The following is a 25,885-nucleotide window of genomic DNA, read 5'->3' as shown; positions in this document are numbered from 1 at the left end:
ACTGAGTCACGACCCTTTGAGTGAAGTAATTCCTCCTCATTTCTGTTTTAAATCTCCCACTCCTCAGCCTAAAACTATGGCTTTTGTTCTAGAATGTTCTACAAGGGAAAACATCTGTTCTACGTCTACCCTGTCAATCCCCTTTAGCATCTTCTGTACCTCAATTAGATCTCTTATCATTCTTCTAAATTCCAGTGAGTATAGGCCATAACTGCTCATTCTCTCTTCATAAGACAAGTCCTTCACCCCTGGAAGCGATCTCGTGAATCTTTGAACCGCCTCTAATGCATTTATGTCCTTTGTATTGGATTGGATTTGTTGATTGTCATGTGTACCGAGGTACAGTGAAAATTATTTTTCTGCATGTAGCTCAAATAGATCATTTAGTACATGAAAAGAAAATTTGTGGGGCAGCACGGTGGCACAGTGGTTACTCACTGCGCTGAGGTCCCAGGTTCGATCTCGGCTCTGGGTCACTGTCCGTGTGGAGTTTGCACATTCTCCCTGTATTTGCATGGGTCTCACCCCCACAACCCAAAGATGTGCAGGGCAGGTGGATTGGCCACGCTACATACCCTTTAATTGGAAAAAAATGAATTGGATACTCTAAATTTCTAAAAGAAAATACGTAATAGGGCAACACAAGGTACACAATGTAAATACATAGACACAGGCATTGGGTGAAGCAAACAGGAGTGTAGTATTAATCAGATCAGCCCATAAGTGGGCTGTTTAGGAGTCTGGTACCTTCCTCAGGTAAAGGGACCAAAAAGGTGCGCAGTGCTCCAGGTGTGGTTTCACCAATATCCTGGACAGTTGCAAACAGCAGCCCCCTACCTTTATACTCTATTCCATTAGCAATGAATGCCTAAATTCCATTTGCCTTCCTTATTACCTGCTGCACCTGCATACTAGCTTTTTTCAATTCATGCACGAGGACACCCAAAGTATTATGAAGTTTCTCTCCATTTAGATCAATTGCCTTTTTATTTCTCTGATCAAAATGGATAATCTCACACTTATCCATGTTAAGTTTCATCTGCCGGAGAAAAGGCGAGCCGTATGCTGGCGCACCAGCTTCGGAAGCGAGAGGCAGCTAGGGAGATCGGGGGAGTTAGGGATGGAGGAGGGAACACGTTGTGGAGTGTGGTGGGTATCACTGGGGTCTTCAGGGACTTCTACGAGGAAGTGACCCGGTCTGAGCCCCCACGAGAAGATGGAGGGATGGGTCGCTTCCTGGATCGGCTGAGGTTTCCGAGGGTGGAGGAGGGGCAGGTGGCGGGGTTGGAGGAGTTGGTCAAAGGGATAGGGAACATGCAGGCGGGGAAGGCACCGGGGCCGGATGGGTTCCCGGTTGAATTTTACAAGAAGTATGCGGACCTGCTGAGCCCGCTGTTGGTAAGGACCTTTAACGAGGCAAGGGAAGGGGGGCTCTGCCCCGACGATGTCTAGAGCGCTGATTTCCCTGATCCTGAAGCGGGACAAGGATCCCCTACAGTGTGGGTCATACAGGCCGATCTCACTCTTAAATGTAGACGCAAAGTTGCTGGCAAAGCTTCTGGCCATGAGGATAGAGGACTGTGTGCCGCAGGTCATACACGAGGATCAGACGGGGTTCGTGAAAGGGAGGCAGTTGAATACCAATGTATGGAGGCTCTTGAATGTTATACTGATGCCAGCGATGGAAGGGGACGTGGTGATAGTGGCGCGATGGATGCGGAGAAGGCCTTTGATAGGGTGGGAGTGGGGGTACCTGTGGGAGGTGTTGAAAAGGTTCGGGGAGGGGTTCGTCAGGTGGGTGAGGCTGCTGTATGAGGCCCCGGTGGCGAGTGTGGCCACGAACAGAAGGAGGTCAGTATTTCCAGCTACACCGGGGGACGAGGCAGGGGTGTCCCCTGTCCCCCCTGCTCTTTGCACTGGCGATTGAACCCCTGGCCATGGCGTTGAGGGAGTCGAGGAACTGGAGGGGGCTGGTGCGGGGTGGGGAGGAGCATCGGGTGTCGCTCTATGCGGATGATTTGCTGCTATATGTGGCGGACCCGGTGGGGGGAATGCCAGAGGTGATGAGGATCCTTAGGGAGTTTGGAGATTTCTCCGGGTACAAGCTTAATATGGGGAAGAGCGAATTGTTCGTAGTGCACCCAGGGGACCAGGAGAGGGGTATTGGTGAGCTCCCACTAAAAAGGGCGGAGAGGAATTTCAGGTACCTGGGGGTCCAGGTGGCTAGGAGCTGGGGGGCCCTACATAAGCTTAACTTCACAAGGCTGGTGGATCAGATGGAGGAGGAGTTTAAGAGGTGGGACGTGCTGCCACTCTCCCTGGCGGGTAGAGTGCAGTCAGTTAAAATGACGGTGCTCCTGAGGTTTTTGTTCCTGTTCCAATGCCTTCCCATCCTGATCCCTAGGGCCTTCTTCAGGCGGGTTAACAGGAGCGTTATGGAGTTTGTGTGGGCGCAGAAGACCCCGAGGGTGAGAAAGGTGTTCCTGGAGCGGTGCAGGGATTTTGGGGGGGGGGGGGGGTTTGGCATTGCCTAACTTCTGTAGGTATTATTGGGCCGCCAACGTGTCAATGGTGCGTAAGTGGGGGATGTGGGCGGATGCCCTAGGGAGGGTGAACTCTTCCTCCTCTTGCGCGAGGCTTAGCCTCATACAATTTAAGGTGCTGCATAGGGTTCACATGACCGGGTCAAGGATAAGCCGGTTCTTTGGGTGCGAGGACAGGTGTGTTAGGTGCTCATGGAGCCCAGCAAATCACACCCACATGTTCTGGGCCTGCCCAGCGTTGGAGGACTTTTGAAAGGGTGTAGCGAGGACGGTGTCGAGGGTGGTAGGTTCCAGGGTCAAGCCGGGCTGGGGGCTCGCAATATTTGGGGTGGCAGAGGAGCCGGGAGTGCAGGAGGCGAAAGAGGCTGGTATTCTGGCCTTTGTGTCCCTAGTAGCCCGGCGAAGGATACTTCTTCAGTGGAAGGATGCAAGGCCCCCAAGCGTGGAATCCTGGATCAGTGATATGGCGGGGTTTATTAAATGGGAGAGGGTGAAATTCGCCCTAAGGGGATCGGTACAAGGGTTCTTCAGGCGGTGGCAACCGTTTCTAGACTTCCTGGCAGAACGTTAGAAGATGGTCAGCAGCGGGGGGTGGGGTGGGGGGGGGGGGGGGCGGGGGGGGCTTTCCAACAAGTTTCTCCTGCTCACTGTTGTAATTGTTTTATTTAATCTTGTATCAATGGCCCCTCAATTGAGATCCCATTCTCTGGAAATAGTCTGTTTTTTCCTATCCATTCATAATTTTAACCACTTGTTTGGTTCTGCAGTCTATTATTCTGCTGAGAATTTAATATTTCAAATGTTTTTGCTATTTGTAGTTCCTCATACCACACAGCATCCTACTAAATCAGTGTTATTATCCTTTCTAAAACCTCTGTATACTATGCACAGAGTCTAGAATGGCCCAGACCACTGTAGCTGAGGTGCTCCTAAAAGTTTTCTAAAGGTTCATCATTTTATATCCTAAACTTTATGATAAAGCCTAAAATTCCACTAGATTTGTTTTACAGCCTTATCATAAGAACATAAGAACTAGGAACAGGAGTAGGCCATCTGGCCCCTCGAGCCTGCTCTGCCATTTAATGAGATCATGGCTGATCTTTGTGGACTCCGCTCCACTCTCCGGCCTGTACACCATATCCCTTAATCCCTTTATTCTTTAGAAAGGCATCTATCTTTTTCTTAAAAACGTTTAAAGAAGGAGCCTCAACTGCTTCACTGGGCAAGGAATTCCAGAGATTCACAACCCTTTGGGTGAAGAAGTTCCTCCTACACTCCGTCCTAAATCTACCTCCCCTTATTTTGAGGATATGCCCCCTAGTTCTGCTTTCCCCGACCAGTGGAAACAACCTGCCCGCATCTATCCTATCTATTCCCTTCATAATTTTATATGTCTCAATGAGATCCCCCTGCATCCTTCTAAACTCCAATGAGTACAGTCCCAGTCTACTCAACCTCTCGTCATAATCTAATCCCCTCAACTCTGGGATCAACCTAATGAATCTCCTCTGCACTCCCTCCAGTGCCAATATGTCCTTTCTCAGGTAAGGAGACCAAATTTGAACACACTACTCCAGATGCGGCCTCACCAACACCCTATACAATTGCAGCATAACCTCACTAGTCTTGAACTCCATCCCTCTAGCAATGAAAGACAAAACTCGATTAGCCTTCTTAATCACCTGTTGCACCTGCACACCAACTTTTTGCGACTCGTGCACCAGCACACCCAGGTCCCTCTGCACAGCAGCATGTTTTAACATTTTAGCGTTTAAATAATAATCCATTCTGCTATTATTTCTCCCAAAATGGATAGCCTCACACTTGGCAACATTGAATTCCATCTGCCAGACCCTAGCCCATTCACCTAACCTATCCAAATCCTTCTGCAGACTTCCGGTATCCTCTGCACTTTTTGCTTTACCACTCATCTTAGTGTCGTCTGCAAACTTTGACACATTGCACTTGGTCCCCAACTCCAAATCGTCTATGTAAATTGTGAACAACTGCGGGCCCAACACTGATCCTTGAGGGACCCCACTAGTTACAGGTTGCCAACCAGAGAAACACCCATTTATCCCCACTCTCTGCTTTCTGTTAGTTAACCAATCCTCTACCCATGCTACCACTTTACCCTCAATGCCATGCATCTTTAGTTTATGCAGCAGCCTTTTGTGTGGCACCTTGTCAAAAGCTTTCTGGAAATCCAGATATACCACATCCATTGGCTCCCCGTTATCGACCGCACTGGTAACGTCCTCAAAAAAATTCTACCAAATTAGTGAGACACGACCTACCCTTTGTGAACCCATGCTGCGTCTGCCCAATGGGACAATTTCCCTCCAGGTGCCCCGCTATTTCCTCCTTAATGATAGATTCCAGCATTTTCCCGACAACCGAAGTTAAGCTTACCGGCCTATAATTACCCGCTTTCTGCCGACCTCCTTTTTAAAACAGTGGTGTCACGTTTGCTACTTTCCAATCCTCTGGGACCACCCCAGAGTCTAGTGAATTTTGATAAATTATCACTAGTGCGTTTACAATTTCCCTAGCCACCTCTTTTAACACTCTGGGATGCATCCCATCAGGGCCAGGAGACTTGTCTACCTTTAGCCCCATTAGCTTGCCCAATACTGCCTCCTTAGTGATTACAATCATCTCAAGGCCCTCACCTATCATATCCTTATTTCCATCAGTCACTGGCATGTTATTTGTGTCCTCCACTGTGAAGACTGACCCAAAAAACCTGTTCAGCTCCTCAGCCATTTCCCCGTCTCCTATTATTAAATCTCCCTTCTCATCTTCCAAAGGACCAATACTTGCCTTAGCCACTCTTTTTTTGTCTTATATATTTGTAGAAGCTTTTACTATCTGCTTTTATGTTCTGAGCCAGTTTACTTTCATAGTCTACCTTACTCTTCTTTATGGCTTTTTTAGTAGCTTTCTGTTGTCCCCTAAAGACTTACCAGTCCTCTAGTCTCCCACTAATTTTTGCCACTTTGTATGTTTTTTCCTTCAATTTGATACTCTCCCTCACCTCCTTAGATATCCACGGTCGATTTTTCCCCTTTCTACCGTCTTTCTTTTTTGTCGGTATGAACCTTTTCTGAACATTGTGAAAGATTGCTCGGAAGGTTCTCCACTGTTCCTCAACTGCTTCACCATGAAGTCTTTGCTCCCAGTCTACCTTAGCTAGTTCTTCTCTCCTCCCACTGTAATCGCCTTTGCTTAAGCACAAAACACTGGTGTTTGATTTTACCTTGTCATCCTCCAACTGTATTTTAAATTCCACCATATTGTGGTCGCTCCTTCCAAGAGGATCCCGAACTATGAGATCATTAATCAATCCTGTCTCATTACACAGGACCAGATCTAGGACCGCTTGTTCCCTTGTAGGTTCCATTACATACTGTTCCAGGAAATTATCCCGGGCACATTCTAATAACTCCTCCTCAAGGCTGCCTTTACCAACCTGGTTACACCAATCGATATGCAGATTAAAATCTCCCATGATAACCGCTGTACCATTTCTACATGCATCCGTTATTTCTTTGCTTATTGCCTGACCTACCATCCTGTTACTATTTGGTGGCCTATAGACTATTTGATGTTATGCTATTAATGTACTATAAACCTCTACCTCCATCCCTCTGCACTTCCACACGACTGAACCTACTGCCATGCAGAGTAAATTACTGCTTTAATGAGAGCAAATTCCATATGCCTCTTCAACCCATTCCCCTTTTTTATCAATATTCATTTGCATCCTTGTCTTTGAAATAATTACCTATGTCTCCAATTTTAATATAATCCCCATGTTTCAATACCACTCCTAGACCTCTATCCACATTGGAATTAGTTTCAAAAAGAATCATGTGGAGTTCCTTATTTTTTCAATTCAGCTACACTAATGCCTGACCGGATGTGTTTTCTTCTTGATGTGCTGTGGAATGTGGCGATAATCCAATTTTAATTGATATATTCTTTCGGTACTGTTAGATACCTCCTGGAACAGGACTTCCCAGGGATGAGGATTGGACCTGAACCAACAACCGATTCCTTCATTGCTGTGATGTATGGAGAAGAGGAAGGGATCATTCCTGGCAATGCGCTAGTGGTGGATCCCAAGAAACCCTTCCGAAAGCTGAATTCCTTTGGAAATGCTTTCCTAAATAGGTAAATGTGACCCTTGCATGTTACGATTTTATTTTGGTATTATTCTAAAGTTATAGTTCTTTATAGCTGATAAGATAAGCAGATGTTTATTTTCCATAGAGCTGAAACAGTGTTGTTAACTTAGTTGAGAAAATTGTTCTTTCACTGAACTGTTCAACTGACTGTTGTCATTCGGGAGGAGGGGGGGGGCGGGTGTTGGCCATTCAGGGCTGGACTCAAAGACCAGGGGGGTAACAAACTTGATCAATAAACGAGTGGCATGCCGCGCCGAGGGGGTCCCCCATGAGCGATGGTGGGGCGCTTTCACAGGTACCTGGACAAAGAACACTGCTGCAATGGGCAAAGAGCACACAAAGCTGTACTTGGGACAAACCACCCTGTGTTTTTACCAGGATTTGAGCGCTGAGGTGGCCAGGGGGAGGGGAGGCTACAGGCAGGTGAAGGAGATACTGTATAAAAACAAGGTGAAATTCGGGCTGCTTTTTCCGGCGCAACTGTGGGATACGTATGAAGATCAGCACCATTATTTCGAGGAACCCGAAGAGGCGATGGACTTCGTTAAGAAGCAAGGGCTGGCTCTGAGCTGAGGGCGTTTGGACTCGTGTTAGAACTTTTAAGCATATGTGGTGTCTCCCCCGTTTTGAAAACTGCCTGCATGTTTGGGTCAGTTTTGTTGTTTCTTTTTTCGACCTTTTTAGGGGGTTGGAAGGTGGGAGGGATGTGTTTCGTTTGCGTGATTTTCGCGTGGTTTACCGGAATGTTTCCGGTTTGGGCTCTTTGATTAGTTGGAGTCTGGCTGGGGGGAAAATAATAAAGAAAACAGTTAAAAGGGTTGGGTTAAAATGGATGCTTCAGGGGAACTTTGTGCAATCTTTTTCTGTGTCTGTATGGGAAGGACTGAGAGTGCCTGTTGTTTCTTATCTCTTTTTTTCTTGTTTAACTTGAATTGTGCTATTGTGGGGGTTGTTTATGACTTGTATAGAGTGTTTACTTAAGTAGTGCTGATCTGGGGAAGTGGTATGGATGGGTCGGGGGGGGGGGGGGGGGGGGGGGTGCTGATCTGGGGAAGTGGTATGGATGGGTCGGGGGGGGGGGGGGGGGGAGAGAGAGAGACTGGGAACAATGGGTGGGAGACGCGCCGAGGCTGGGAGCCCCAGGCTAGGGCTAGTCAACGGAAGCCGAGGTGGGGGGTGTGCATATAAGAAACTGGGCATGACAACAGTGAGGAGGTCATGGGTGGAGCCGGCCAGGAGGCAGGCCAGATGAAGCGCAACACGTGGCTGGGGGGCTGGCCAAGGAAAGGGGATGGCTGATCGGCAAAGGGAGGGGGTGCGAAGTGCCCTCCAACCAGGCTGATCACCTGGAGTATTAGAGGGTTAAACGGGCCAGTGAATAGGGCGGGTGTGTTTGCGGTTCTGAAGGCGGACATAGTCATGCTGCAGGAGACGCACCTGAAATTGGCAGACCAGGTTAAGGAAGGGCTGGGTCAGTCAGGTCTTTCATTCGTGGCTTGATTCTAAGACGAGGGGGGGGTTGCGATCCTGATTAATAAAAGGGTACAATTTGAGGCGGAACGCAACAGTCCTGGATGTGGGTGGCAGATTTGTTATGGTGAGGGGCAAGCTCGAAGGGGTGAGAGTAGTCCTGGTCAGCGTGTATGCCCCTAATTGGGACGATGTGGATTTTATTAGGAGGATGCTAGGGAAGATCCCTGACTTGGACTCACGTAAGCTGATCATGGGCGGGGACTTTAATACAGTCCTGGATCCGAGCCTGGACCCGTCATGTTCAAGAACGGGCAGGTTGCCAGCGATGGCAAAGGAACTGAGAGGGTTCATGGAGCAAACTGGGGGAGCAGATCCGTGGAGATTCAGCCGGCCGACGGCGAGGGAGTTCTCGTTCTACTTCCACGTCCACAAGGTGTATTCCCGAATTCATAGATTATCATAGAATTTACAGTGCAGAAGGAGGCTATTCGGCCCATCGAGTCTGCACCGGCTCTTGGAAAGAGCACCCGACCCAAGGTCAACACCTCCACCCTATCCCCATAACCCAGTAACCCCACCCAACACTAAGGGCAATTTTGGACACTAAGGGCAATTTATCATGGCCAATCCACCTAACCTGAACATCTTTGGACTGTGGGAGGAAACCGGAGCACCCGGAGGAAACCCACGCACACACGGGGAGGATGTGCAGACTCCACACAGACAGTGACCCAAGCCGGAATCGAACCTGGGACCCTGGAGCTGTGGAGCAATTGTGCTATCCACAATGCTACCGTGCTGCCCAATTGACTACTTTGTTGTGAGTAGGGACCTGCTGGCCAGAATGGTGGGGGCAGAATATTCGGCGATTGCCATATCGGACCATGCTCCGCACTGGGTAGACCTGCAGTTTGGTAAGGACAGCTTTCAGCGCCCACCATGGAGGCTGGAAGTTGGATTACTCGCGGACGAGGCAGTGTGCGAGAGGCTTAGGAAATGCATGCAGAATTACCTGCAGGTGAACGATACTGGAGAAGTCTCGGCAGCGGTGCTCTGGGAGGCACTGAAGGCAGTGGTGAGAGGGGAGCTGATTTCAATCCGGACGTACAGGGACAGGACAGACAGGGCAGAGACGGACCGACTGATTAAGAAAATTCTACAGACAGACAGGAGTTACGCGGAATCCCCGAGGCCAGAGTTACTCAGGAAACGACAGAGGCTGCAGGCCGGATTTTGGGTGCTGACTACAGGCAAGACTGTAGAGCAGCTTAGAAAGGTAAAAGGCGCAATTTATGAGCATGGGGAGAAGGCCAGTAGAATGCTTGCGCAACAACCAAGGAAGAGGGAAGCGGCTAGAAAAATGGGGAGGGTAGTGGCTGAACAAGGTCTTTAGGGACTTTTATAGGAAGCTGTACACTTCGGAAGCCCCCGGGGAACCGGGGGGGGATGAGGCGATTCCTGGACGGACTGACCTTCCCAAGAGTGGGGAGGGGGTTCGTGGACGGACTGAGGGCCCTGGTCAGGATCGAAGAGGTATTAGGGAGCCTGAAGGTCATGCAGTCGGGTAAAGCCCCGGGGCCGGATGGGTATCCGGTGGAGTTTTACAAAAAATTTGCCGGGATAGTGGGGCCGGTGCTGGTCAGGGTCTTTAACGAGGCAAGAGACAGGGCGTTTACCCCCGACGATGTCACAGGCCACCATCTCGCTTATTCTGAAATGGGATAAGGACCCGGAGGCTTGTGGGTCATACAGGTTGATCTCTTTGATCAACGTAGACGCCAAATTACTGGCCAAGATCTTGGCGGCTTGAATTGAGGACAGTACCGGATGTAATTGTGGAGGACCAAACCGGGTTCGTAAAGGGCAGGCAGCTGGTGGCCAACCTAAGAAGGCTGCTCAACGTGATTATGATGCCCCCGGAGAGTAGGGAGGTAGAGATAGTGGTAGCCATGGATGCTGAAAAGGCTTTTGACCAGGTCGAGTGGGATTATCTGTGGGAGGTACTAGGACGGTTCGGGTTCGGGGCGGGATTCATCGACTGGGTTAGGCTATTATATCAGGCCACGGAGGCGAGTGCAAGGATGAACAGGACGACATCAGACTACTTTAGACTGCACTGTGGGACAAGACAGTAGACTGCACCGTGGGACAAGACAGGGCTGCCCTCTCTCCCCACTGCTGTTCGTGCTTGCCATAGAGCCACTGGCAATTGCACTGAGAGCTTCTAGGGGCTGGAAAGGGCTGGTCCGGGAGGGAGTGGAACATAGAGTCTCACTATACGCGGATGACCTACTGTTATACTTATCGGACCCAATGGGGGGGATGGACGGTATTATGGCAACCCTGAGGGAATTTGGCAGGTTCTCCGGATGCAAACTGAACATGGCGAAGAGCGAGCTGTTTGAAATTCAGGCAAGGGGGCAGGAGAGTAGGCTGAAGGGGTTGCCGTTCAGGCTAGTGAGGGAGAGTTTCCGACATTTGGGGATTCAGGTGGCACCGGACTGGGGCAAGTTGCATAAGCTCAACCTGCCCCGACTGGTGGAACGAGTGAGGGAGGAGGTCCGGAGGGATGCGCTCCCGCTGTCATTGGCGGGGAGGGTGCAGACTATTAAGATGACAATCCTCCCGCCGTTCTTGTTTGTTTTTCAGTGTCTCCCGTGGGCCTTCTTTAAGAGGCTGAATAAAATTATTCTGGGATTTGTATGGGCAGGGAAGTCCCCGCGGGTGAAGAGGGTGATGCTTGAAAGGAACAGAGGAGAAGGGGGGCTGGCGTTGCCGAACTTCAGCAACTATTACTGGACAGCCAACATAGCGATAATAAGGAAATGGATGGTGGGTGCGGGGCCGGTTTGGGAGCGGATGGAGGCTGCTTCATGCAGGGGCACTAGCTTAGCAGCCCTGGTCACGGTGCCTCTGCCGCTCCCGCCGGCGCGGTACTCCACCAGCCCGATAGTGGTGGCGATTCTGCGGATCTGGGGCCAGTGGAGGAGGCATGTAGGGGAGGTAAGACCATCGGTGTGGACCCCAATCTGTGGCAACCACCGATTTGCCCCGGGGAACATGGATGGGGGGTATCGACTGTGGAGGAGGGCGGGGATTGTGAGGATCTGTTCCTGGAAGGGACCTTTGCGAGCGTGCGGGCGCTGGAGGAGAAGTTTGGGCTGGCGAGAGGGAACGACTTTAGATACATACGGGGGGGGGGGGGGGAGGAGAGAGAGCGAGAGCGAACGGTATCTGGGCAGAGGATCTGAGCAGAGTAAACGCGACCGCAACATCCGCCAGGCTCAGCCTGATCCAATTTAAGGTCGTGCACCGGGCCCACATGACGGTGGGCCGGATGAGCAAATTCTTCGGGCTGGAGGACAAGTGTGCTAGATGCGCCGGAGGGCCGGCTAATCATGTACACATGTTCTGGTTGTGCCCTAAACTCGGGGGATATTGGCAGGGATTCGCAGATGTCATGTCCTGGATATTGAAAACTGGGGTGGTAATGAGCCCTGAGGTGGCAATCTTTGGGGTTTCGGAGGACCCGGGAGTCCAGGAAGAGAGAGAGGCCGACGTTCTGTGCTTCCCTGGTAGCCCGGCGACGAATACTGTTAGCATGGAGGGACTCAAAGCCCCCGAAGGCTGAAGTTTGGCTATCGGACATGGCGAGCTTTCTTGGCCTAGAGAAAGTCAAGTTTGCCTTGAGAGGTTTGCTACTAGGGTTTGCTCGAAGGTGGCAGCCATTCATTGACTTCTTCGCAGAGGAGTAAGCGTCGGCAGAGGGAGGTGGGGGGCTAGGGTAGAGTAGGGGGATATTGAGGCAGGTCCTTGCGTGAACAGAACTGTGGTTTGCACTATGTTTAATTTGTGTCTGGACTACTTTTTGTACTGTACAATGTCACTTTTTATATATGCCTAAAATACCTTAATAAAATTGTTTGTTTTAAAAAAAAACTAGTGGCATTTGAGGCAGGGAGAATCGTGTCAGACACGGGGGGTAGGTACATAATAGTGAGTGGGAAGCTGGAGGGGTTGCGGGTGGTACTCGTGAACGTCTCTGCTCCGAATTGGGACGATGTGGAATTTATGAGACGGGTGTTGGGTAAGATCTCAGACTTAAAGTCACATAACCTGATCATGGGGGGGATATTTGAACACAGTCATTGATCCGGAATTGGACCGGTCAAAATCCAGGACAGGGAGGGTGCCAGCCGCGGCAAAGGAATTGAAGGGGTTTATGGAACAGATGGGGGGAGTAGACCCATGGAGGTTTGCAGGCAAAGGGTGAAGGAGTTTTCTTTTTTCCCCCCCCCCCATGTCCACAAGGTACACTCTCGCATCGACTTTTTTGTTCTGAGCAGGGCTCTAATACCGGGGGTGGTGGATACTGAGTACTCAGCAATCGCAGTGTCGGATCATGCCCCACATTGGGTGGATCTACGGTTAGTTTGGAGAGAGGACAACGCCCGCTATGGAGGCAGGATGTGGGGTTGTTAGTGGACGAAGTGATCTGTGGGCGGGTGAACAAGTCCATCCAAAATTACCTGGAAATAAATGATACGGGGGAGGTCTCTGCAGCAACGGTTTGGGAAGCTTTGAAGTGGTCAGAGGTGAATTAATCTCAATACGGGCCCACAGAGAAAAGGTGGAACGGGCTGAGAGGGATAGGTTAGTTGAGGAGATACTCCAGGTGGACAGGAGATACTTGGAGGCCCCGGACACAGGGCTACTGAGGGAGCGGCGGAGGTTACAGGTGGAGTTTGGGTTGCTGACTACAGGGAAAGCAGTGGAACAGTTGAGGAAGGCAAGGGGCGGGGGGGGGGATTTATGAGTATGGGGAAAAGGCAAGCAGAATGTTAGCACGCCAGCTCAGGAAAAGAGAGGCGGCCAGGGAGATAGGGAGAGTATAGAGTAGAGGTGGGATTATGGACCTGGACCCAGTGGGGGTGAATGAGGTGTTTAGGACTTTTACAGCAAATTATATGAGTCGGAACCCCCGGCTGGGGTGGAGGGGATGAGGCAGTTTTTGGGTCAGTTGAGGTTCCTGAGGGTGGAGGAGGACCTGGTGGAGGGGCTGGGAGCCCCAATTGAAATTGAGGAAATAATTGAGGGGCTGGAGGGCATGCAGTCAGGCAAGGCCCCGGGGCCGGACGGCTACCCGGTGGAATTCTGCAAGACGTTTTCAGAGATATTGAGTCCACTGCTGGTAAGGACACTTAATGAAGCGAGAGAGAAGGGAGTCCTCCCCCCAACAATGTCGGAGGCCTCGATTTCATTGATCCTGAAATGGGATAAGGATCAGGAGCAATGCGAGTCATACAGGCCAAGTTCTCCACTGAATGTGGATGCCAAACTGCTGGCTAAGATACTGGTCACAAGGACAGAGGATTGTGTCCCGGGGGTGATAGGGGAAGACCAGACAGGATTTGTTAAGGGCAGGCAAGTCACGGCCAATGTCCGAAGGCTTTTAAATGTTATTATGATGCCCTCAGAAGGAGGGGAGATGGAGGTGGTGGTAGCGATGGATGTGGAGAAGGCTTTTGACCACGTGGAGTGGGATTACCTGTGGGAGGCGCTGGGAAGATTTGGGTTTGGTGAGGACTTCATTGACTGGATGCGGTTGCTCTATCAGGCATCAGTAGCAAGTGTGCATACGAACCGGCTAAGGTCGGGGTATTTTAAACACCACCGAGGGATGAGGCTCTCCCTGCTAATGTTTGCTCTGGCCATAGAGCCATTGGCCATGGCGTTAAGAGCCTCTAGGAACTGGAAAGGGCTGGTTCGGGGGGGTGGAGCACCGGGTCTCGCTTTACACAGATGACCTGCTCTTGTACATTTCAGACAAGAGGGGATGGGGGAAGTTATGCGGATTCTCTGGGAATTTGGTAATTTTTCGGGGCATTAGTCGAACATGGGGAAAAGCGAGATGTTCGCGATCCAGGCAAGAGGGCAGGAGAAGAGACTCGGAGTGCTGCCGTCTAGAATGGTAGGAAGGAGCTTTCGACATCTGGGAATCCAGGTGGCCTGGGAATGGTGAGGCACTGCACAAGTTAAACATATCCCGGCTCGTAGAACAAATGAAAGAGGACTTTAAGAGATGGGACATGCTCCCGCTATCACTGGCGGGGAGGGTACAGACCGTGAAAATGACAGTCCTCCCCCGATTTCTGTTTGTCTTTCAGTGCTTCCCCATCTTCACCCCGAGGGCCTTTTTCAAGCGGGTGAATAAGGTTATTTTTGGATTTGTGTGGGTGGTTAAAACCCCGCGAGTGAAGAAAGTGTTGCTGGAGCGCAGTCGGGGGGAAGGTGGGTTGGCGCTGCCGAACTTTTGCAATTACTACTGGGCGGCTAATATAGCCATGATTAGGAAGTGGGTAGTGGGGGAGGGGTCGGTGTGGGAGCGGATGCAGGCGGCGTCATGTAAAGACACAAGTTTGGGAGCACTGATAATGGCACCTCTTCCGTTCTCGCCGGACTCCACAAGTCCGGTGGTGGTGGCACCTCTGAGGATCTGGGGGCAATGGAGGAGATATAAGAGAGTGGAGGGAGCATCAGTTTGGACCCCGATTTGTAATAATCATCGGTTTGTACCGGGTAGGCTAGGTGGTGAGTTCCAGAGATGGGAAAGGGCAGGAATTAGGAGGATGGGGGATCTATTTATAGACGGGAGCTTCCCCAGCTTGAAAGCCTTTGAGGATAAATTTGAATTGCCAGCAGGGAATGGGTTAGGTATCTGCAGTTGCGAGACTTTTGAGAAAGCAGGTTCCGGCCTTCCTGCTGCTGCCGCCACAGGGGATACAGGACAGAATAGTCTCCAGTACCTGGATGGGATATTTACCAGGAACGTTTGGAATTGGAGGAAACTCCGATGGAGGATCTTTTTTTAAAAACTTTAAAAAATATATATATATATTTTATTGAAATTTTTTTCCACACAATTTTTTCCCTCTTACAAAGCAAACGTAACAGTAAAGAAATTTTTAACAATACGCAAATAACTAAACCCCATAATCTTTTGACATAAACTAAACTAAACCCCCCCCCCCCCCTCCCCCCTGGGTTGCTGCTGCTGGTCATCTGTCTTCCCTCTAACGTTCCCCTAGGTAGTCGAGAAATGGCTGCCACCGCCTGGTGAACCCTTGAGCCGATCCTCTCAGGGCAAACTTTATCTGCTCCAATTTAATGAACCCTGCCATATCATTTACCCAGGCCTCCAGTCCGGGGGGTTTCGCCTCCTTCCACATGAGTAGGATCCTACGCCGGGCTACTAGGGACGCAAAGGCCACAACGTCGGCCTCTTTCGCCTCCTGCACTCCCGGCTCATCCGCAACTCCAAATAGAGCTACCCCCCAGCCTGGTTTGACCAGGGCCTTCACCACCTTCAAAATCACTCCCGTCACTCCCTTCCAATATCCTTCCAGTGCCGGGCACGCCCAAAACATATGTGCGTGGTTTGCCGGGCTCCCGCCACACCTCCCACATTTGTCCTCCACTCCAAAGAACCTGCTCAATCTTGCTCCCGTTATGTGTGCTCTATGTAGCACCTTAAATTGAATCAGGCTAAACCTGGCGCATGAGGAAGAGGAATTTACCCTGCTTAGGGCATCAGCCCACATACCCTCCTCTATCTCCTCCCGTAATTCTTCTTCCCACTTTCCTTTTAGTTCGCCCACCGACTCCTCCCCCTCTTCCCTCATCTCTCGTTATATCTCTGACACCTTGCCCTCTCCGACCCACACCCCTGAAAGCACTCTGTCCTGAATCCCCTGTGTCGGGAGCAACGGAAATTCCCTCACCTGTTGTCTAGTAAACGCCCTCACCTGCATATATCTCAAGAAGTTTCCCCGTGGCAGCTTATACTTTTCCTCCAATGCTCCCAAGCTCGCAAAAGTCCCATCTATAAATAAATCTCCCACCCTCTTAATTCCCAACTGGTGCCAGCTCTGAAATCCTCCATCCATTCTTCCTGGGGCGAACCTATGGTTGTTCCTAATTGGGGACCCCACCAGGGCACCCCGCACCCCTCTCTGTCGCCTCCATTGTCCCCAGATATTCAATGTTGCCGCCACCACCGGGTTCGTGGTAAACATTTTTGGCGAGAACGGTAGCGGCGCCGCCACCAGCGCCTCTAAACTCGTCCCTTTGCAGGACTTTCTCTCCAGTCTTTTCCACGCCGCTCCCTCACCCTCCATCATCCATTTACGTATCATTGCCACATTGGCGGCCCAATAGTAATCGCCCAAGTTCGGTAGTGCCAATCCTCCTCTGTCCCTACTACGCTGAAGGAACCCCCTCCTTACTCTCGGAACTTTCCCTGCCCACACGAAGCTCGTGATGCTCCTGTCTATTTTATTAAAAAGGTCTTAGTGATTAGTATAGGGAGACATTGAAATACAAATAAGAACCTCGGGAGGACCATCATCTTAATTGCTTGCACCCTGCCCGCCAGCGACAGAGGCTGCATGTCCCACCTCTTGAAGTCCTCCTCCATTTGTTCTACCAGCCGTGTCAGATTAAGTCTGTGCAAGGTTCCCCAGCTCCTAGCGATCTGAATCCCCAGGTATCGGAAGTTTCTTTCCACTTTCCTTAGCGGCAAGCCTTCTATCTCTCTACTCTGGTCCCCTGGATGTATCACAAATAATTCACTCTTCCCCATGTTTAGCCTATACCCCGAGAAATCCCCGAACTCCCTCAACATTTGCATAACCTCTATCATCCCCCCCGCTGGGTCCGACACGTATAACAATAGATCATCTGCGTATAACGAGACTCTGTGTTCTTCTCCCCCTCTAATCACCCCTCTCCATTTCCTGGAGTGTCTCAACGCCATGGCCAGAGGTTCAATTGCCAACGCGAACAACAATGGAGACAGCGGGCATCCCTGTCTTGTTCCCCTATATAGTCGGAAATACTCCGATCTTTGTCGACCCGTAACTACACTTGCCGTTGGAGCCCCATAAAGAAGTTTAACCCAGCTAATAAATCCGTTCCCGAACCCAAACCTCCTTAACACTTCCCATAAATACTCCCACTCCACCCTATCAAATGCCTTCTCTGCATCCATTGTCGCCACTATCTCTGCCTACCCCTCCACTGGGGGCATCATTATCACCCCTAATAGTCGTCGCACGTTAACATTCAGTTGTCTCCCTTTTACGAACCCTGTCTGGTCTTCGTGCACCACCCCCGGGACACAGTCTTCTATCCTCGATGCCAGTACCTTTGCCAACAATTTGGCGTCCACGTTCAATAATGAAATAGGTCTATAGGACCCGCACTGCAACGGATCTTTATCCCTCTTCAGAATTAGCGATATCGTCGCCTCCGAAATCGTCGGGGGTAAAGTCCCTCCTTCCCTGGCCTCATTGAACGTCCTCACCATCAACGGGGCCAACAAGTCCTCATATTTTCTGTAAAATTCCACCGGGAACCCCTCTGGTCCCGGAGCCTTCCCCGCTTGCATGCTTCCCAGTCCCTTAATAACCTTGTCCACCCCAATCGGTGCCCCCAGGCCTGCCACCTCCTGCTCCTCCACTTTCGGGAACCTCAATTGGTCCAGGAACTGCCGCATCCCCTCCTCTCCCTCTGGGGGTTGGGACCTAGACAGTTCCTCATAGAAGGTCTTGAACACCTCATTTATCTTTCCTGCTCTTCGCACCGTGTCTCCCTTTTCGTCTCTAATTCCTCCTATCTCCCTCGCTGCTGTCCTCTTTCGCAATTGATGAGCCAACAGGCGACTAGCCTTTTCCCCATATTCATACCTTCTCCCCTGTGCCTTCCTCCACAGTACCTCCGCCTTTCTGGTGGTCAGAAGGTCAAACTCCGTCTGGAGTCGTCTCCTCTCCCTGTACAGTCCCTCCTCCGGGGTCTCTGCAAATTCCCTATCCACCCTTAAAATCTCCCCCAGTACCGATGGAGGATCTTTTTTTTTTTTATAAATATTTTATTGAAAATTTTTGGTCAACCAACACAGTACATTGTGCATCCTTTACACAACATTATAACAATACAGATAATAATGACCTTTTTTATATAAACAAAAAAAAACAACAACAAATAAATAAATATTAAATAACAAAAATAAAAACTAGCCCTAATTGGCAACTGCCTTGTCTCAGGCCACCCACCCCCCCATCCCATCCCACCCCCCCCCCCCAAGTCCTGGGCTGCTGCTGCTGCCTTCTTTTTTTTCCCCCATCTATCTTTCCGCCAGATATTCGACGAACGGTTGCCACCGCCTGGTGAACCCTTGAGCCGACCCCCTTAGGACGAACTTAATCCGCTCTAACTTTATGAACCCCGCCATATCATTTATCCAGGTCTCCACCCCCGGGGGCTTGGCTTCTTTCCACATTAGCAATATCCTGCGCCGGGCTACTAGGGACGCAAAGGCCAAAACATCGGCCTCTCTCGCCTCCTGCACTCCCGGCTCTTGTGCAACCCCAAATATAGCCAACCCCCAGCTTGGTTCGACCCGGACTCCTACTACTTTTGAAAGCGCCTTTGTCACCCCCACCCAAAACCCCTGTAGTGTCGGGCATGCCCAAAACATATGGGTATGATTCGCTGGGCTTCTTGAGCACCTCGCACACCTATCCTCCACCCCAAAAAATTTACTGAGCCGTGTTCCAGTCATATGTGCCCTGTGTAATACCTTAAACTGAATCAGGCTTAGCCTGGCGCACGAGGACGACGAGTTTACCCTGTTTAGGGCATCTGCCCACAGCCCCTCCTCGATCTCCTCCCCTAGCTCTTCTTCCCATTTCCCTTTTAGTTCGTCCACCATAGTCTCCCCTTCGTCCCTCATTTCCCGATATATATCCGACACCTTACCATCCCCCACCCATTTCTTTGAGATGACTCTGTCCTGCACCTCTTGTGTCGGGAGCTGCGGGAATTCCCTCACCTGTTGCCTCGCAAAAGCCCTCAATTGCATGTACCTGAATGCATTCCCTTGGGGCAACCCATATTTCTCGGTCAGCGCTCCCAGACTCGCGAACTTCCCATCCACAAATAGATCTTTCAGTTGCGTTATTCCTGCTCTTTGCCACATTCCATATCCCCCATCCATTCCCCCGGGGCAAACCTATGGTTGTTTCTTATCGGGGACCCCCCCAATGCTCCGGTCTTTCCCCTATGTCGTCTCCACTGTCCCCAAATCTTCAGTGTAGCTACCACCACCGGACTCGTGGTGTAGTTCCTCGGTGAGAACGGCAATGGGGCTGTCACCATAGCCTGCAGGCTGGTCCCCCTACAGGACGCCCTCTCTAATCTCTTCCACGCCGCTCCTTCCTCCTCTCCCATCCACTTACTCACCATTGAAATATTAGCGGCCCAATAATACTCACTTAGGCTCGGTAGTGCCAGCCCCCCCCTATCCCTACTACGCTGTAAGAATCCCTTCCTCACTCTCAGAGTCTTCCCGGCCCAAACAAAACCCATGATGCTCTTTTCTATCCTTTTAAAAAAAGCCTTCGTGATCACCACCGGGAGGCACTGAAACACAAAGAGGAATCTCGGGAGGACCACCATCTTAACCGCCTGCACCCTCCCTGCCATTGACAGTGCTACCATATCCCATCTCTTGAAATCTTCCTCCATCTGTTCCACAAACCGCGTTAATTTTAGCCTGTGCAATGTGCCCCAATTCTGAGCTATCTGGATCCCCAGGTAACGAAAGTCTCTTGTTACCTTCCTCAACGGTAGGTCTTCTATTTCTCTACTCTGCTCCCCTGGATGCACCACAAACAGCTCACTCTTCCCCATGTTCAATTTATACCCTGAAAAATCCCCAAACTCCCCAAGTATCCGCATTATTTCTGGCATCCCCTCCGCCGGATCCGCCACATATAGTAGCAGATCATCCGCATATAAAGATACCCGGTGTTCTTCTCCTCCCCTAAGTATTCCCCTCCATCTCTTGGAACCTCTCAGCGCTATCGCCAGGGGCTCAATCGCCAGTGCAAACAGTAATGGGGACAGATCCCTGCCTTGTCCCTCTATGGAGCCGAAAATATGCCGATCCCCGTCCATTCGTGACCACACTCGCCACTGGGGCCCTATACAACAGCTGCACCCATCTAACATACCCCTCTCCAAAACCAAATCTCCTCAACACCTCCCACAGATAATCCCATTCCACTCTATCAAATGCTTTCTCGGCATCCATCGCCACTACTATCTCCGTTTCACCCTCTGGTGGGGCCATCATCATTACCCCTAACAACCTCCGTATATTCGTGTTCAGCTGTCTCCCCTTCACAAACCCAGTTTGGTCCTCATGAACCACCCCCGGGACACATTCCTCTATTCTCATTGCCATTACCTTGGCCAGGACCTTGGCATCCACATTTAGGAGGGAAATTGGTCTGTAGGACCCGCATTGTAGCGGATCCTTTTCCTTCTTTAAGAGAAGCGATATCGTTGCTTCAGACATAGTCGGGGGCAGTTGTCCCCTTTCCTTTGCCTCGTTAAAGGTCCTCGTCAGTAGCGGGGCGAGCAAGTCCAAATATTTTCTGTAGAATTCAACTGGGAATCCGTCCGGTCCCGGGGCCTTTCCCGTCTGCATGTTCCTAATTCCTTTCACCACTTCTTCTACCGTGATCTGTGCTCCCAGTCCCACCCTTTCCTGCTCTTCCACCTTGGGAATTTCCAGCCGATCCAAAATCCATCATTCTCTCCCTCCCATCCGGGGGTTGAGCTTCATACAATTTTTTATAAAATGTCTTGAACACTTCATTCACTCTCTTCGCTCCCCGCTCCGTCTCTCCTTCCTCGTCCCTCACTCCCCCTATTTCCCTCGCTGCTCCCCTTTTCCTCAATTGGTGTGCCAGCAATCTGCTCGCCTTCTCTCCATATTCATACTGTACACCCTGCGCCTTCCTCCATTGTGCCTCTGCAGTGCCTGTAGTCAGCAAGTCAAATTCCACATGCAGCCTTTGCCTTTCCCTGTACAGTCCCTCCTCCGGTGCTTCCGCATATTGTCTGTCCACCCTCAAAAGTTCTTGCAGCAACCGCTCCCGTTCCTTACTCTCCTGCTTCCCTTTATGTGCCCTTATTGATATCAGCTCCCCCCTAACCACCGCCTTCAACGCCTCCCAGACCACTCCCACCTGAACCTCCCCATTGTCATTGAGTTCCAAGTACTTTTCAATACATCCCCTCACCCTTAGGCACACCCCCTCATCCGCCATTAGTCCCATGTCCATTCTCCAGGGTGGGCGCCCTCCTGTTTCCTCCCCTATCTCCAAGTCTACCCAGTGTGGGGCATGATCCGAAATGGCTATAGCCGTATATTCCGTTCCCCTCACCCTCGGGATCAATGCCCTACCCAACACAAAAAAGTCTATGCGCGAATAGACTTTATGGACATAGGAGAAAAACGAGAACTCCTTACTCCTAGGTCTACTGAATCTCCACGGGTCCACACCTCCCATCTGCTCCATAAAATCCTTAAGCACCTTGGCTGCTGCCGGCCTCCTACCAGTCCTGGACTTCGACCTATCCAGCCTTGGTTCCAACACCGTGTTAAAGTCTCCCCCCATTATCAGCTTTCCCGTCTCTAGGTCCGGGATGCGTCCTAGCATTCGCCTCATAAAGTTGGCATCATCCCAGTTCGGGGCATACACGTTTACCAAAACCACCATCTCTCCCTGTAATTTGCCACTCACCATCACGTATCTGCCCCCGTTATCCGCCACTATAGTCTTTGCCTCGAACATTACCCGCTTCCCCACTAATATAGCCACCCCCCTGTTTTTCGCATCCAGCCCCGAATGGAACACCTGCCCCACCCATCCTTTGCGCAGCCTAACCTGGTCTATCAGTTTCAGGTGCGTTTCCTGTAACATAACCACATCTGCTTTAAGTTTCTTAAGGTGTGCGAGTACTCGTGCCCTCTTTATCGGCCCGTTTAGCCCTCTCATGTTCCACGTGATCAGCCGAGTTGGGGGGCTTCCCACCCCCCCCCCCCTTGCCGGTTAGCCATCATCTTTTTCCAGCTTCTCACCCAGTTCCCACGCAGCTGTATCTCCCCCCCGCCCATCCTCTCCCGTACCCACTCCCCCCTTTCCCCAGCAGCAGCAACCCAGTAATTCCCCCCTCCCACTCCCCCCGCTAGACCCCCCGCTAGTGTAATTACTCCCCCCATGTTGCTCCCAGAAGTCAGCAAACTCTGGCTGACCTCTGCTTCCCCCCGTGACCACGGCTCGCACCGTGCGACGCCCCCTCCTTCCTGCTTCTCTATTCCCGCCATAATTATCATAGCGCGGGAACCAAGCCCGCGCCTCTCCCTCGGCCCCGCCTCCCATGGCCAACGCCCCATCTCCTCTCCCTCCCCACCTCCCCCCATCACCACCTGTGGGAGAAAGAAAAATTACCATACCGCAGGATTAGAACATAAAACCCCTCTTCGCCCCCCCCCCATTCGCCCCACCACTTTGTCCAAACGTTCTTTTTCATAATCCACTCATTCCAATTTTTCTTCTACAATAAAAGTCCACGCTTCATCCGCCGTCTCAAAGTAGTGGTGCCTCCCTTGATATGTGACCCACAGTCTTGCCGGTTGCAGCATTCCAAATTTTATCTTCCTTTTGTGAAGTACCGCCTTGGCCCGATTGAAGCTCGCCCTCCTTCTCGCCACCTCCGCACTCCAGTCTTGATAAACGTGGGTCACCGCGTTCTCCCATTTACTGCACCGAGTTTTCTTCGCCCATCTAAGGACCATTTCTCTATCCTTAAAACGGAGGAATCTCACCACTATGGCTCTGGGAGTTTCTCCTGCTCTCGATCCTCGCACCATAACTCGGTATGCTCCCTCCACCTCCAACGGACCCGTCGGGGCCTCCGCTCCCATTAACGAGTGCAGCATCGTGCTCACATATGCCCCGACGTCCGCCCCCTCCACACCTTCAGGAAGGCCAAGAATCCTCAAGTTGTTCCTCCTTGCGTTGTTTTCCAGTGCCTCCAACCTCTCCACACATCGTTTCTGGTGTGCCTCCTGTATCTCCGACTTCACCACCAGGCCCTGTATATCGTTCTCATTCTCGGCTGCTTTCGCCTTCACGACCCGAAGCTCCTGCTCCTGGGTCTTTTGTTCCTCTTTCAGCCCTTCGATCGCCTGTAATATCGGGGCCAACAACTCTTTCTTCATTTCCTTTTTTATCTCCTCCACGCAGCATTTCAAGAACTCTTGTTGTTCAGGGCCCCATATGAAACTGCCACCTTCCGACGCCATCTTGGTTTCTGCTTGCCTTCCTTGCCGTTGTTCCAAAGGATCCGCTGCAATCCGGCCACTTTCCTCTCCTTTTTCCATCCGTGTCCAGGGGGAACACCCTTCCGGTTTGCCGCACGGTGTTTTTAGCCGTTAAAATTGCCGTTGGGGCTCCTATCAAGAGCCCAAAGGTCCGTTCCACCGGGAGCTGCCGAAACGTGCGACTTAGCTGGTCATCGCCGCACCCGGAAGTCCCCGATGGAGGATCTTAAGGGCAAGTGGGAAAACGAGCTAGGAGGAGATAGAGGCAGGTCTGTGGGCGGATGCCCTAATAGGGTTAATACATCCTCATCATGTGCCAGGTTTAGCCTGATGCAATTCAAGTTAGTCCATTGGGCACACTTGACGGTGGCGCAGATGAGCAAGTTTTTTTGGGGTAGAGGACCGTGTGCGAGGTGCGTGGGAAACCCAACAAATCATGTGTGCATGTTTTGGGCATGCCTGAAACTTAGAGGGTTTTGGCAGGGTTTCGCTAAGGCAATGTCCACCGTACTCAAAACACGGGTGGTGCCGAGTCTGGAGGTGGCGATCTTTGGAGTGTCGGAAGAGCCGGGAGCTCAGGGGGCGAAAGAGGCAACGTCTTGGCCTTTGCCTCCCTGGTAGCCCGGAGACAGATCTTATTTATGTGGAGGGACTCGAAGCCCCCGAGTCCTGGGTTAGTTACATGGCGGGGTTTCTCAGTCTCAAGAAGATAAAGTTCGCCTTAAGAGGGTCATTGGTTGGGTTCACCCGGAGGTGGCAGCCATTTGTCAACTTGGGGAAAATTAAAATGTCAGCAGGAGCAGATTTCAAAAGGTGGGGGGGTGCGGGGGTAGTAGAGGGATTGTTGTTTTATGATTGGGCTGTGTGAAGATTGTGATGGGGTGGAAATGTTTATTATACCATGTTTATGTCGCTGTTCTTGTTATTGTTATAAAAACTTGCAAATACCCTAATAGAAATATATATTTTTAAAAACCTCTAAACGATGTCTTTGGCAGGAAAATCGGCAGGCATTGGAAAATAAACCGGAATCGTGGCAACACATTCATTTCAAACGCCTGCACCTGACCCGCCAGTGACGGGGAGACCATCCCACCTTGCCAGATCATCCTTCACCCTCCCCACCAAACTAGAAATGTTGTACCTATGGAGCCCTCCCAATCCCGAGCAACCTGCACTCCCAGGTATCTAAAGTGAGTTCCTGCCCTATGGAATGGCAGCCCCCCACGCCACAAAATATTCACTCTTGTTCTGATTTAGTTTGTACCCCGAGAAGTACCCAAGCACCCGAAGCAGCTCCAGTATCCCCCCTATTGACCCACTCGGTTCCGTCACGTATAACAAGTCATTGGCATACAAGGACATCTGATGCTCTATCCCCGCCCCGCACTATCCCTTTCCATGCCCCCACACGTCTTAACGCGATGGCCAATGGTCAATCGCGAGTGCAAACAGGGGGGTGGGGACATAGGACATCCCTGCCTAGTCCCACGGTGGAGAAAAGTATCTCGAGCTGACGTTGTTTGTGCGGACACTCGCCCTCAGCTCCTTATATAGTAACTTTACCCAGTCCACAAATCTTGGTACAATCCCAAACCGCTCCAGAGCTGCCATCAAGTACCCCCCAAAGGACCCGGTTAAATGCTTTCTCAGCGTCCAATGCCACAACCACCTGTTTCCTTCCCCTCAGCCGGTGCCATAACCACGTTCAATACCCTCCTCATGTTCGAAAAGAGCTGCCTCCCTGTCACAAACCCTGTCTGATCTTCACCTATCCTCTAGCCTACCTGCCAGTACCTGCGCCAATATCTTTGCGTCCACATTTAAAAGTGATATGGGCCATATTGTTACAACTGATTATTTATTGTTCACTGGTCAACTGAATCTTACCAGATTAATTGAGGAGAGCTGCTATTTTTTTTCCTCCAGCTGGTTATAATCTCAAATGTTGGCTGAGCCCTATCTCTGCATCGGTTTGTTGTGCTTGGCCCCATGTCTGAAGCATAACAAGATACTCTGACTAGATCCCACCTGTGGTTTGCACACACTGATTATCTTTGCATTGCCTGTCCAAAGCGTCAAACAAACTTAACAACCAGATTGGTCGTACCTATCCCAAAAGCACAAGTTCAGCACAAAATATTGATAAGGATGCAGTGAATGAAACAACAGTCTCTATTGCTTATTTTGGACTCCTTGAAACCTCGCGTTCCCACGTTGAGAGCCTGTGGTTGAAAATGTTGAATAAAAATATTTTTTTATAAAAGAACCCTTGGTTGATATGACTGGCTTTGGTAAACTATCCCTCCTTGCCCTTCAGCAACAATTTATATTTTGTACCTTTAAACATAATGAAATGTTCCAATTGCAGTTACATACATACATAGAAGATAGGAGCAGGAGGAGGCCTTTTGGCCCTTCCAGCCTGCTCCGCCATTCAT

At 50.8% G+C, this 25,885-nt stretch overlaps 1 protein-coding gene across 1 annotated transcript in view; it reads left to right on the top strand.

Moving 5' to 3' along the window:
- The window catches only part of LOC140398361 (EH domain-containing protein 3-like), a 166,752-nt gene that overhangs the window by 47,532 nt on the left and 93,335 nt on the right, over positions 1–25,885 (top strand). The window contains exon 2 of the mRNA XM_072486965.1: positions 6,543–6,719. Within this exon, the coding sequence (XP_072343066.1) occupies positions 6,543–6,719 (177 nt within the window). The remainder of the gene's footprint in view (positions 1–6,542; positions 6,720–25,885) is intronic.

The sequence above is a fragment of the Scyliorhinus torazame genome, chromosome 2, assembly GCF_047496885.1.
Source record: "Scyliorhinus torazame isolate Kashiwa2021f chromosome 2, sScyTor2.1, whole genome shotgun sequence".
Taxonomy (NCBI): Eukaryota; Metazoa; Chordata; class Chondrichthyes; order Carcharhiniformes; family Scyliorhinidae; genus Scyliorhinus; species Scyliorhinus torazame.
The sequence above is the reverse complement of the archived record's forward strand: the minus strand, read 5'-3'. Positions and strand labels throughout refer to the sequence as shown.